At 48.0% G+C, this 12416-nt stretch overlaps 1 protein-coding gene across 3 annotated transcripts in view; it reads right to left on the bottom strand.

Moving 5' to 3' along the window:
- The window catches only part of RBM6 (RNA binding motif protein 6), a 136616-nt gene that overhangs the window by 9804 nt on the left and 114396 nt on the right, over positions 1 to 12416 (bottom strand). For all 3 annotated transcript variants that reach the window (XM_077823078.1, XM_077823076.1, XM_077823079.1), the window contains exons 11-16: positions 8790 to 8950; positions 7125 to 7222; positions 6104 to 6146; positions 4561 to 4621; positions 3478 to 3569; positions 2098 to 2241 (exon numbers count right to left, since the gene is read on the bottom strand). In XM_077823078.1, coding sequence (XP_077679204.1) covers positions 2098 to 2241; positions 3478 to 3569; positions 4561 to 4621; positions 6104 to 6146; positions 7125 to 7222; positions 8790 to 8950 — 599 coding nt within the window. The remainder of the gene's footprint in view (positions 1 to 2097; positions 2242 to 3477; positions 3570 to 4560; positions 4622 to 6103; positions 6147 to 7124; positions 7223 to 8789; positions 8951 to 12416) is intronic.

Raw genomic sequence — 12416 nt, forward strand, 5'->3', positions numbered from 1 at the left:
GAAACGTCTTTCCCCCCAAAATCCTCCCAAATCTTACCCCCTTTTTTCTGGGGAAGTTTTAACCTAAGCTTAGGTTAAAAAAGTAAGTAAAAGTAAGGTTAGGATGTTTTCATGCAGGTCCCCACATCTGTACCCTAAAGTTCAGGGTGGGGAAGGAACCTTGACATGGTGGCAGAGCAGTGGGATTAACTTGAAATCATTTTGAGATCAATTTGAGATTTTCTGAACCAGAAGCACAGATTTTAAAAGGGAATTTTTTTTCCTTTGGGCTGCTGGAAAGTAGGTTTCCAACTGAAAGCAGTTAGAGTTTTTTTCTCTGCTTTGGGGCCAGAACAGAGACAAAAGGGAATTGTCTTTTGTGAGCTGGAGTTTTCTCTACCTAAAGGCAGGGTAGTTAACCTCCTGCAGGGAAATTCACCAGTCTTCACAGACCTGAAGAAGATTTTTTTTTTTTACCTAAGAGCAACCAGAGGGGTTTTCTGCCTATTTGCCTGGAGACAAAGGTGTTAGGGTTTGTTTTGTTTGGGTTTTTTTGATTGTTGCTGTTGGTTTGGGTTTTTTTAGGATTTTTCTGTAGGCTGACAATCACTATCAGAGAATATAGGTATCATATTACAGCACAGCAAAATTTGTTTTCTTTCCAACTCTCGGGTATAAAGTTAGTTAAAAACAGAGAGGTTAGGATGACAAACTCCACAGTTCAACAAAAGCTGGAATTAGCCAGATTTGAGGCTGAGAAAAAACAAAAGGAACATGAAAGACAGGCAGAACTCAGACAGAACAGGAATGGAGTCTTAGAACTTAGTAAGTAATCTAGCTAGATATGCATTAGATTCTGTTTGTTTAAATGGCTGAGAAAATAAGCTGTGCTGAATGGAATGGATATTCCTGCCTTTGTGTCTTTTTGTAACTTAAGGTTTTGCCTAGAGGGTGTCTCTATGTTTTGAATCTAATTACCCTGTAAGGTATTTACCACCCTGATTTTACAGAAGTGATTCTTTTTACTTTTTCTTCTATTAAAATTCTTCTTTTAAGAAACTGAATGCTTTTTCATTGTTCTTAAGATCCAAGGGTTTGGGTCTGTGGTCACCTATGCAAATTGGTGAGGATTTTTATCAAACCTTCCCCAGGAAGGGGGGTGCAAGGTTTTGGTGAGGATTTTGGGGGGAAAGACGTTTCCAAATGTGCTCTTTCCTAATAAAATAAAACCAGTTAGACGTTTGGTGGTGGCAGCGAAAGTTCAAGGGCAAAAGATAAAATAGTTTTAACCTTGGGGAAGTTTTAACCTAAGCTGGTAAAAGTAAGCTTAGGAGGTTTTCATGTAGGTCCCCACATCTGTACCCTAGAGTTCAGAGTGGGGAAGGAACCTTGACAGCCCCAAACAGCTTACGATCTAAGCTCTGCCTGAACCGGCTGAAGAGTTTGTCCCCTCCTCCCTCCAGCCCAGGACTGCTGCCGGGCTCTCCTGTCCATGTGTGGTTTGGGGATATGGGCTGGTTGCTCAGGGCATGCAATTGGGCGGGACACAGAGATACATTTGCTGGCATGTTGTCTTTATGTACCATGGGGGTTTTGGTGGCAGTTCTGTTACGATGCCCAGGTGCCTTTGGCATTAGGGGCCTATGGGTTACAAAAGATTCCTAGACTCCAGGGCCTGCAGGGACCATTGTGCTCATCTAGTCTGACCTCCTGGAGAACACAGGCCGGAGAACGCCCCACAATCGTTCTTGGAGCAGAGCTTTTAGAGAAACAACCAGTCTTGAGTTAAAAATGGTCAGGGATGGAGAATCCACCACGGCCCTGGGTAAACTGTCCCAATGGCAAATGACTCTCCCCGTTAAAACACATACGCCTTATTTCCAGTCTGAATTTGTCTAGCTTCAACTTCCCACCCTATAGCTGCGATCTAGCCATAAAGAACGGGAGGGTGGTCGTGACTCTCAGGTGGAGAACCCACACTCTGCAGTGACTCTTCTGCTCTTTCTCTGCCCCTGCTCTCCCTCCTAGACCTTCAGGAGAGCCCCTCTTAGCTCCTTCTTCACAGCTCAGCTGCCGGGCCTTAGACACTGGACCATTCTGATCACAGAGACTATTTACCTTCGCTGAAGTACTTCTGCCTCTCTCCTTTCTGTCCCTGCTAGATGTCTCCTTCCTTTCGCTTGTCCTTTCATGGCTCCCATGCCTCCTTCCCCGGCCGTTCGTAGGGGATGACACTGCTTCTTGGCCCACTGTGACTTGTTTCTGAAATGGAGTGTGTGCAAGAAAGTTAGCGAAAAGCAAACGCCTGGATCCCAGCATTAGACTGATGAGATGGAGACAGCAAAGGAAAGAGATTGCAAGGGCAAAGGGACCGAAGGAGAATGAGACAGTGGGAGTGGTACTGTGGACTTGGCTGGAACAGCAGCGGGGAGTCTATGGCACAGTAACCCTGACCACAGCCACAGGATGCTGATGGCTACTGTCCGTGGGGAAACAGCCCTCCATGGGGTTGAGAAGACCTGCTCTGGATAGCGCTTTCCCAGCAGGGCTGTAGCTAGCACTCTAGGCTCTATGGACACAACAATGGCTCAGCCGTACAGCCAGAAGACGGAGCGAGCGAGAAGACCCGAGATAAAGCTTGGTTTTCACTGTCCATCACATAATGGTGGCAGTCATGTGCTTTTAGTCTCTGGTGAGGTCCAGCAAGGGCACTCTGCCCATGGAATGTCTGATGAACAAAGCAGGGACACAGACCTCTGAGGTGGGACTCTAGGGGACAGGGAAAAGCATAGGCTGGAGCGAAGCACCCTTTAGAGCAGTGATACTCCGACTGAGGCTCAGGAGTCGCAAGTGGCTCTTTAACATGTCTCCTGCGATTCTTTGCAGCACGTGATATTAAAACACTGTGTGATTTCATTATTAACCAGTCTAAGTTATTAACCAATCAGGATGCTTTTACTATGTTATTAACCAATTGTAGTTAATAAAATAATACTTGGTCAGTCATTTTGCTGCAAGAATTAGACAGATTAGAAAGATTGGATTAAAAACTAAATATTTTCCCTGTCATACTGTTTAAGTATGACTATATAATACTATAGTAAATGAAACAATGAATTCACACGACTGTGGTCCTTTTGGGTAATGTCGATCACTAATTCGGCTCCTGAACCCCTGAGGTCTGAGTATCGCTGCTTTAGTGAGTTATCTGAACCAACGTGAATCCAATCAGTTCCAAATCTCTCCTCCCACCAAGTCAGTGCTGTGGACTCTCCTGGGAAGGCAGAGCTTCTTGAACTTTCAGGGGCACTAAGCAGGGGACAGGACGTAGAAATAAAGCCCAATCTGTATTCCCATATCCCAGACCTCCTTCAACTGCACCATCTGACTCCACAGGGGAAAGCGGCACCAACGCTGTGAAATGTGCTTCTTAGAGGAGAGTTCACACAACCTGCTATAAAACCAGCTAGGTGTATACTCCCCTGCCCACCCACTCACCTGTGTCTTGGGGTCGTAGTATAACCCAGCTATAGGGTCATAGTAGTTCCCAGTGTCAGGATCATAGATGAAAGTGGACACATCTGACGGAGCTAAATGGGAAGAGAGAAGAGCCAACATCAGATTCGCCCTAGGAGAAACTTTTACAAAAATACAGGTGTGCGCAAATATTGAGCTGGTGGAAGGACGACCAGCCCTGGAGATGGAAGCCCTCTCTCCACAGAGCACATACAGTGCAAGCTTCCCCACACTGCTCTGCCAATATCTTTCACTCCTCTAAGGCCGAGAAGATGAATTCATTTTCATGACCCATCCAGCTCCGACTTTGGTGGTGCCGGTTAATGCAATGCAGGCACATGCCCACTGGCACCTGGACTGAGACCACCAGCTGATTTCATTTAAAGGGACACAGACAAGTTGAAATCTGGTCAGTTTCAAACGAATGACTTAAAAGTGGTTTGAGAACCTGTCCTTGCCCCTACTTGACAAGGTGTGTGCTTCTACAATGAAAGCTGCTCAGAAACAGGAGGGGAAACACTGATCCTACGGGGCGCCCATGAAACGGGCTGCACACAAAGTGCTGTCAAAGGTCTCAGGCAGGCACATCAAGGAATATGAAGAATTTTTTTTCTCTCTAATCACCATCAGTAGCAGTGATCTGAGATGTCACAAGTAAGGACAGTCAATGCCACACAGAAGTGCAATTTTTTACATGCTATTTGTACAACCCTCCCATACAATTCCTGTAACTAAAAGAGATCGGGGGAAATATTTCTCTATTTTTTACACTGGATGATTGACTGTGTACAGTCAGTTTTGCTACTTTCCTTGTACAATCAGTTGGTTTCCCCTGTCTGTGTGGGTCTTTTACACACAGCAAGGGGGAGAGAAAAACCATAACAAAACAGGACAATGTGATTGTAAACCCAACAAAACTGGTAGGGGAACTGAGAGGCGAGAGTAGGACCAGAGCCTACTTTCAGCTCTTAAAAAGTTGATTGATTTCAAGTTGACAGTGCTCCTTTAAGCACCTATAAAGAAGAAGAGAATCCACTGTAAAAGCAAGGTAGAGCTTAGCCTTACACTGCGCTCGGCTGTGTCTCTGCGATTCGGCACCTCTCCTGTCCCTCATGCCCCTTTTGCCCTGGAACAAGAGAGCTGTTTAGACACAGGTCACAAAAGGAGACTATCTGGCAAGCACTCCTCTCTCACATGGGCTCCAAGAATGCAGGGTGACATGCCTTCAGCCACTTCAAATGGAGGAAGAGCCGGCATCGCTTTTCCTCTAATAAGGGGACAGATGTACTCTCCCAAGGCCTGATCCAAAGCCCACTGAAGTCAAGAGAAAGACCCATTTACTTCGTTAGGTTTTGAAAAGGGCCCCAGTTCAACATACACAGTGATCTCCAACCTGTGCTGTACACAGAGAACATTCCACATCCCATCTTCCCCAGGCCATACAGAAGAGATCCTGCCCCCACCTTGGATTGTCTGTAGCTGTTTTTTTAAAAGGCTCTTACGGGTAAGTACTTTTCTGAAGTTATGGCAGATAATGAGACAAGTATTGATTAATAGACATAAGCCAAGAGAGACTGATTAACTCTGTGAAGGCATTTCAGAGTACAGGCAACAACAAGTTCAGCAAACTTTGTCCTTGGACAGGAAATTGGCTAAGCAGAACAATACAAAAGCTACTGAATTTCTGTTGTGTGAACTGTAGACTAGTAAAGAAGATAGTTGCATTAGTTAGACTAGATGATCACAACGGTTCCTTCCAGTCATGGACTCTACAAGGAAAGAGTTAACATGATTACAATCCTTCTGGGAGGTGGTTTCTCGCAGGATGCTCAGTTCACCTTACACGGGAGGTGCTTTGAAATAAACCCCCAAACCACTTACATTTATAGCACGTTTGCTTACAGCTTACAAATCACTTTATACATCTCTGATGATCCAACACACCTGTTTGCACCAATCCATTAGCTTACTGTTCTGTACCTGTCCTTATGTCACTTCTGGACACTACATTTGAAACCAGTTGCCTGTGAAGGTACTTGTCCTCCAACGTAGAATGAATGTACTTTGTCTTTGACAGGCTTTTTCTTTGCTAATGTCAAAAGCTATGTTTAGCTTTGCGGAGTATTGTAGGATATATATATCTATCTTGACAAGAGTGAGCCAAGTGGACAGAATTGTGGTAAAGCCATAATATAATATGGTATGCCCTATGCTCAATAAGTGTGAACTGGCTAATACAAGCCAGACTATTCGATCCCTTCAAGTGTCTTCCCTGAACCCCTCTACCCTAGGTACTGAAGGTCTGACCACGGTGTTATAGACTGAACGGTGCATGTTGCAATGCCTAGGAGTTTGGAGCAGAGCAGAGCAAAATGTAAGTTTCACCCTTGGCTTAGTGTTCTGCCTTCAACCCGGGGAGTTTTTGGCCATTCAAAGGAAGCAGTCTGGCAAAGGAAAGCCCAGTCCCCCTGCTGGGCACCAGCAGCCCAATCTCCCCTTCAGCGTGAGTGCCATCATAGCCAACGGCACAGATGACGACAACCACAACTAGCCCGTTTTGCTAGCTACAGGTAAGTCACTCCACGATGCAGCACTCGTGCAGACCTACCGGGTTGTAGTAGAGTTTGTTGGCCTGCTCCCCGTAGTCATTTCTAGTGAGAGAGAAACAGAATTTTCTAATTAAAACTAGGTTAGCTTCATTTTAACCTCAGCATCTTCGAGAAGACCAGCAGGGCCACAAAGAGAAGAGGAAAGTCCTCTCAACCCACATGCCACAGGTCATATTACAGCCACCATGGGTCTGCGGGGCCACTCCTCTGTCAGATGTGAGGGGTCATTCCAACTCCAGGAAAGTTGTTGACTCAGCAAAGTCTCTGAGTACAAGCAATGTATTGAACTGGATAACCTTGCCCCCGATGCGCTCGGAAATGCCAAAGCCCCATCTCCTAACCCCCAGGAAATGGGAATTGGTCAGTGGACACCAACTTTAAAGGCCACTTGACTAGGACAGTGGTTCTCAACCAGGGGTATGCCTTCACATAGGTCTTCCAGGGGTTATATCAACTCATCTAGATATTTGCCCAGTTTTCAACAGGCTACAGAAAAAGCACTAGCGAAGTACAAACTAAAATTTCATACAGATGACTTATTTATGCTGCTCTATATACTATACACTGAAATGTAAATACAATATTTATACTCCAACTGATAAATTTTATTTGCATATGATAAAAATGAGAAAGTAAGCAATTTTTCAGTAATAGCGTGCTGTCACACGTTTTCATGCCTGATTTTGTAAGCAAGTATTTTTAAATGAGGTGAAACTTGGGGTCTGAAAGACAATCCAGCCTCCTGAAAGGGGAACAGTAGTCTGGAAAGGCTGAGAACCACTGGACTAGGACTCTTGCCATTTGTTTTTCAGACACCCAAGTCACCTTGTCAAACTTGGATGACTAAAGTTCCCCTCTTAAACTTCTGGGAAGGTACCTAATTACCTATCCAGGCACCTGTGAGCTATTTGGGTCCTTAAGCTTTAGGCATTCAAGTATGATAACGTGGCCTCAACTGGAAAGACTAAGGCACCACAGCCCGTCGTACACTGGATAGCGTTGCCTCTCATCTTCTCTCACCTTCTCTTTCCTGTGGCTAGGTTCACAATTACGGTGTGCCCATCAATGCAGATTGGGGGATCCAGGTTTTGCAAAACCTTCACCAACTGCACCGCTTCCTGGGGAAAGAAGAGACAAGCTTGCATTCTTCAGAAGGAAACAGAAGCCCACTTCCAAAATCCAGCCATAACAGAATGAACTCTGAGGTTGTTCGGGGTGAGATGTTTGAGGCTGAACCCTGGTGAGAATACAAGTCACCCACCACACAGTGTAACAGGTTCCAGAGCTGACTGGATATAAACCAGGTCTTATAGTTTGATTACTGAATTCAGTAAATCCATATCCACTAGGGTCTCTGAGCTGCTAGGAAGAGTTTTGCTGGGCTGGAGGACTCGACCCAGACCCTCCAGGGAGGGAGCCCTCTGAAGGATGGTTTGAGCTGTGCAGGTAGCAGCAGGTTGGAGTACCGCCCTGGGACAATAAACATTACAAGAGCCCCGTCTCTTTTAAACATGTTTCAAAGACTCTTCGGATGTGAGAAAGGGGGAAGTGCATATTTGGGCTCCCTGCCCATCCTCCGGCCCCTTCACCAGCCAGGGAGTGACCTTGCCTGGATCTTGCTTTTCCTGAGGGCTGCTGTTGCCACTAGCCTCTGTGCAAGGCAAGGCCAATAAGGAGGGAGTATTGAAATGGTTCAGCCTGATACAAAGGCAGATCCCTGCAGCTGGTTGGTATGTGAAAGTTTGCATCTCCTAGAGCAGAGGTGGGAAAACTACGGCCCGTGGGAGCATCCTGCCCTTGAGCTCCCAGCTGGGGAGGCTAGCCCCCAGCCCCTCCCCTGCAGCCTCAGCTTGCCATGCGGCCAGGGCTCTGGGTGGCGCAGCTGTGAGCTCCTGCCAGGCAGCATGGTGGCGTGGCTGGCTCCAGCCGGGCAGCGTGGCTGGCTCCAGCCGGGCAGCGTGGCTGCCAGTCCTGGTGCTCTGAGCAGCATGGTAAGGGGACGGGGGGTTGGATGAGGGGCAGGCGGTCCCAAGGCCAGTCAGGGAAGAGGGGATGGTTGGATAAGCGTGGGAGTCCCGGAGGGCCTGTCAGGGGGCAGGAGTGTGGATGGGGTTGGGGCAGTCAGGGGACAGGGAGCAGGGCGGGTTGGATAGGGGGTGGGATCCCAGGGGGCAGTTAGGGGTGGGGGTCCCTGGAGGGGGCAGTCAGGGGAGAGCAAGGGGGGTTGGATGGGTCAGGAGTTCTGAGGGGGGAATTCAGGGGGTGGGAAGTGGGAGGGGGCCAGACTGTTTGGGGAGGCACAGCCTTCCCTCCATACAGTCTCAGAACCACGATGTGACCCTCAGGCCAAAAAGTTTGCCCACCCCTCTCCTAGAGCTACTGATGCAAGAAATTCACACAGCTTAACGGTATCTATGATGGACTAAAGCTCAGACGGTTTGTACTGGAGAGCAAAAGGAAAGATGAAGAGTCGTCAGCCATTCCCCACATCTAGGACTAGGGACTCGGCTAGACAGACCAAAGCGGAACTAGGGAAGGCTGAAACTGTCCTGAGACTGTTGCTTCTACTAGCAAGACAAGCCTTTCCAAGGTAACTGTAGCGTGAACCTGGATGTCTATGATAGGACTATGTTTTCTCTTGCTCTTTCTCTGCACAGACCTTGGGGAAGGGTCAGGGCCACTTACAGCATGCGAGTCCAGTTCCACAAAGCCATAGTTGTCACTTCTCTGGCTAGCCCTTTTCTTAATGATGCTCACGCTGGAGGTGGAGAGACGAACAAATGGTGCCAGCAGCCCCACGATCACTTCCGGAGGGGTGAAGCGAGGAATACGCTTCAGCATAATTGCTGCAGCAGCCCAGGCAGGGGGAGGGAGAGAAGAGAAGACAAAGAACATTGCATGAAGCCAGCCTCTTAATCATAGAATCATAGAATCATAGAATATCAGGGTTGGAAGGGACCCCTGAAGGTCATCTAGTCCAACCCCCTGCTCGAAGCAGGACCAATTCCCAGTTAAATCATCCCAGCCAGGGCTTTGTCAAGCCTGACCTTAAAAACTTCCAAGGAAGGAGATTCCACCACCTCCCTAGGCAACGCATTCCAGTGTTTCACCACCCTCTTAGTGAAAAAGTTTTTCCTAATATCCAATCTAAACCTCCCCCACTGCAACTTGAGGCCATTACTCCTCGTTCTGTCATCTGCTACCATTGAGAACAGTCTAGAGCCATCCTCTTTGGAACCCCCTTTCAGGTAGTTGAAAGCAGCTATCAAATCCCCCCTCATTCTTCTCTTCTGCAGGCTAAACAATCCCAGCTCCCTCAGCCTCTCCTCATAAGTCATGTGTTCTAGACCCCTAATCATTTTTGTTGCCCTTCGCTGGACTCTCTCCAATTTATCCACATCCTTCTTGTAGTGTGGGGCCCAAAACTGGACACAGTACTCCAGATGAGGCCTCACCAATGTCGAATAGAGGGGGACGATCACGTCCCTCGATCTGCTCGCTATGCCCCTACTTATACATCCCAAAATGCCATTGGCCTTCTTGGCAACAAGGGCACACTGCTGACTCATATCCAGCTTCTCGTCCACTGTCACCCCTAGGTCCTTTTCCGCAGAACTGCTGCCTAGCCATTCGGTCCCTAGTCTGTAGCGGTGCATTGGATTCTTCCGTCCTAAGTGCAGGACCCTGCACTTATCCTTATTGAACCTCATCAGATTTCTTTTGGCCCAATCCTCCAATTTGTCTAGGTCCTTCTGTATCCTATCCCTCCCCTCCAGCGTATCTACCACTCCTCCCAGTTTAGTATCGTCCGCAAATTTGCTGAGAGTGCAATCCACACCATCCTCCAGATCATTTATGAAGATATTGAACAAAACCGGCCCCAGGACCGACCCCTGGGGCACTCCACTTGACACCGGCTGCCAACTAGACATGGAGCCATTGATCACTACCCGTTGAGCCCGACAATCTAGCCAGCTTTCTACCCACCCTATAGTGCATTCATCCAGCCCATACTTCCTTAACTTGCTGACAAGAATACTGTGGGAGACCGTGTCAAAAGCTTTGCTAAAGTCAAGAAACAATACATCCACTGCTTTCCCTTCATCCACAGAACCAGTAATCTCATGATAAAAGGCGATTAGATTAGTCAGGCATGACCTTCCCTTGGTGAATCCATGCTGGCTGTTCCTGATCACTTTCCTCTCATGCAAGTACTTCAAGATTGATTCTTTGAGGACCTGCTCCATGATTTTTCCAGGGACTGAGGTGAGGCTGACTGGCCTGTAGTTCCCAGGATCCTCCTTCTTCCCTTTTTTAAAGATTGGCACTACATTAGCCTTTTTCCAGTCATCCGGGACTTCCCCGGTTCGCCACGAGTTTTCAAAGATAATGGCCAATGGCTCTGCAATCACAGCCGCCAATTCCTTCAGCACTCTCGGATGCAACTCGTCCGGCCCCATGGACTTGTGCACGTCCAGCTTTTCTAAATAGTCCCTAACCACCTCTATCTCCACAGAGGGCTGGCCATCTCTTCCCCATTTTGTGATGCCCAGCGTAGCAGTCTGGGAGCTGACCTTGTTAGTGAAAACAGAGGCAAAAAAAGCATTGAGTACATTAGCTTTTTCCACATCCTCTGTCACTAGGTTGCCTCCCTCATTCAGTAAGGGGCCCACACTTTCCTTGGCTTTCTTCTTGTTGCCAACATACCTGAAGAAACCCTTCTTGTTACTCTTGACATCTCTCGCTAGCTGCAGCTCCAGGTGTGATTTGGCCCTCCTGATTTCATTCCTACATGCCCGAGCAATATTTTTATACTCTTCCCTGGTCATATGTCCAACCTTCCACTTCTTGTAAGCTTCTTTTTTATGTTTAAGATCCGCTAGGATTTCACCGTTAAGCCAAGCTGGTCGCCTGCCATATTTACTATTCTTTCGACTCATTGGGATGGTTTGTCCCTGTAACCTCAACAGGGATTCCTTGAAATACAGCCAGCTCTCCTGGACTCCTTTTCCCTTCAAGTTAGTCCCCCAGGGGATCCTGGCCATCCGTTCCCTGAGGGAGTCGAAGTCTGCTTTCCTGAAGTCCAGGGTCCGTATCCTGCTGCTTACCTTTCTTCCCTGCGTCAGGATCCTGAACTCAACCAACTCATGGTCACTGCCTCCCAGATTCCCATCCACTTTTGCTTCCCCCACTAATTCTACCCGGTTTGTGAGCAGCAGGTCAAGAAAAGCGCCCCCCCTAGTTGGCTCCTCTAGCACTTGCACCAGGAAATTGTCCCCTACGCTTTCCAAAAACTTCCTGGATTGTCTATGCACAGCAGTATTGCTTCCCCAGCAGATATCAGGAAAATTAAAGTCACCCATGAGAATCAGGGCATGCGATCTAGTAGCTTCCGTGAGCTGCCGGAAGAAAGCCTCATCTACCTCATCCCCCTGGTCCGGTGGTCTATAGCAGACTCCCACCACTACATCACTCTTGTTGCACACACTTCTAAACTTAATCCAGAGACACTCAGGTTTTTCTACAGTTTCGTACCGGAGCTCTGAGCAGTCATACTGCTCCCTTACATACAGTGCTACTCCCCCACCTTTTCTGCCCTGCCTGTCCTTCCTGAACAGTTTATAACCATCCATGACAGTACTCCAGTCATGTGAGTTATCCCACCAAGTCTCTGTGATTCCAATCACATCATAGTTCCTTGACATCACCAGGACCTCCAGTTCTCCCTGCTTGTTTCCAAGGCTTTGTGCATTCGTATATAAGCACTTGAGATAACCTGTTGATCGCCCCTCATTCCCAGTATGAGGCAGGAGCCCTCCCCTCACAGACATTTCTGCCTGTGCTTCCTCCCGGTATCCCTCTTTCCCACTTACCTCAGGGCTTTGGTCTCCTTCCCCCGGTGAACCTAGTTTAAAGCCCTCCTCACTAGGTTAGCCAGCCTGCTGGCAAAGATGCTCTTCCCTCTCTTCGTAAGATGGAGCCCGTCTCTGCCCAGCACTCCTTCTTCATGGAACACCATCCCATGGTCAAAGAATCCAAAGCCTTCTCTCCGACACCACCTGCGTAGCCATTCGTTGACTTCCACGATTCGACGGTCCCTACCCAGGCCTTTTCCTTCCACGGGGAGGATGGACGAGAACACCACTTGCGCCTCAAACTCCTTTATCCTTCTTCCCAGAGCCACGTAGTCCGCAGTGATCCGCTCAAGGTCATTCTTGGCAGTATCATTGGTGCCCACGTGGAGAAGCAGGAAGGGGTAGCGATCCGAGGGCTTGATGAGTCTCGGCAGTCTCTCCGTCACATCGCGAATCT

This window comes from Eretmochelys imbricata, chromosome 7 (genome assembly GCF_965152235.1).
Source record: "Eretmochelys imbricata isolate rEreImb1 chromosome 7, rEreImb1.hap1, whole genome shotgun sequence".
NCBI classification, from domain to species: Eukaryota; Metazoa; Chordata; order Testudines; family Cheloniidae; genus Eretmochelys; species Eretmochelys imbricata.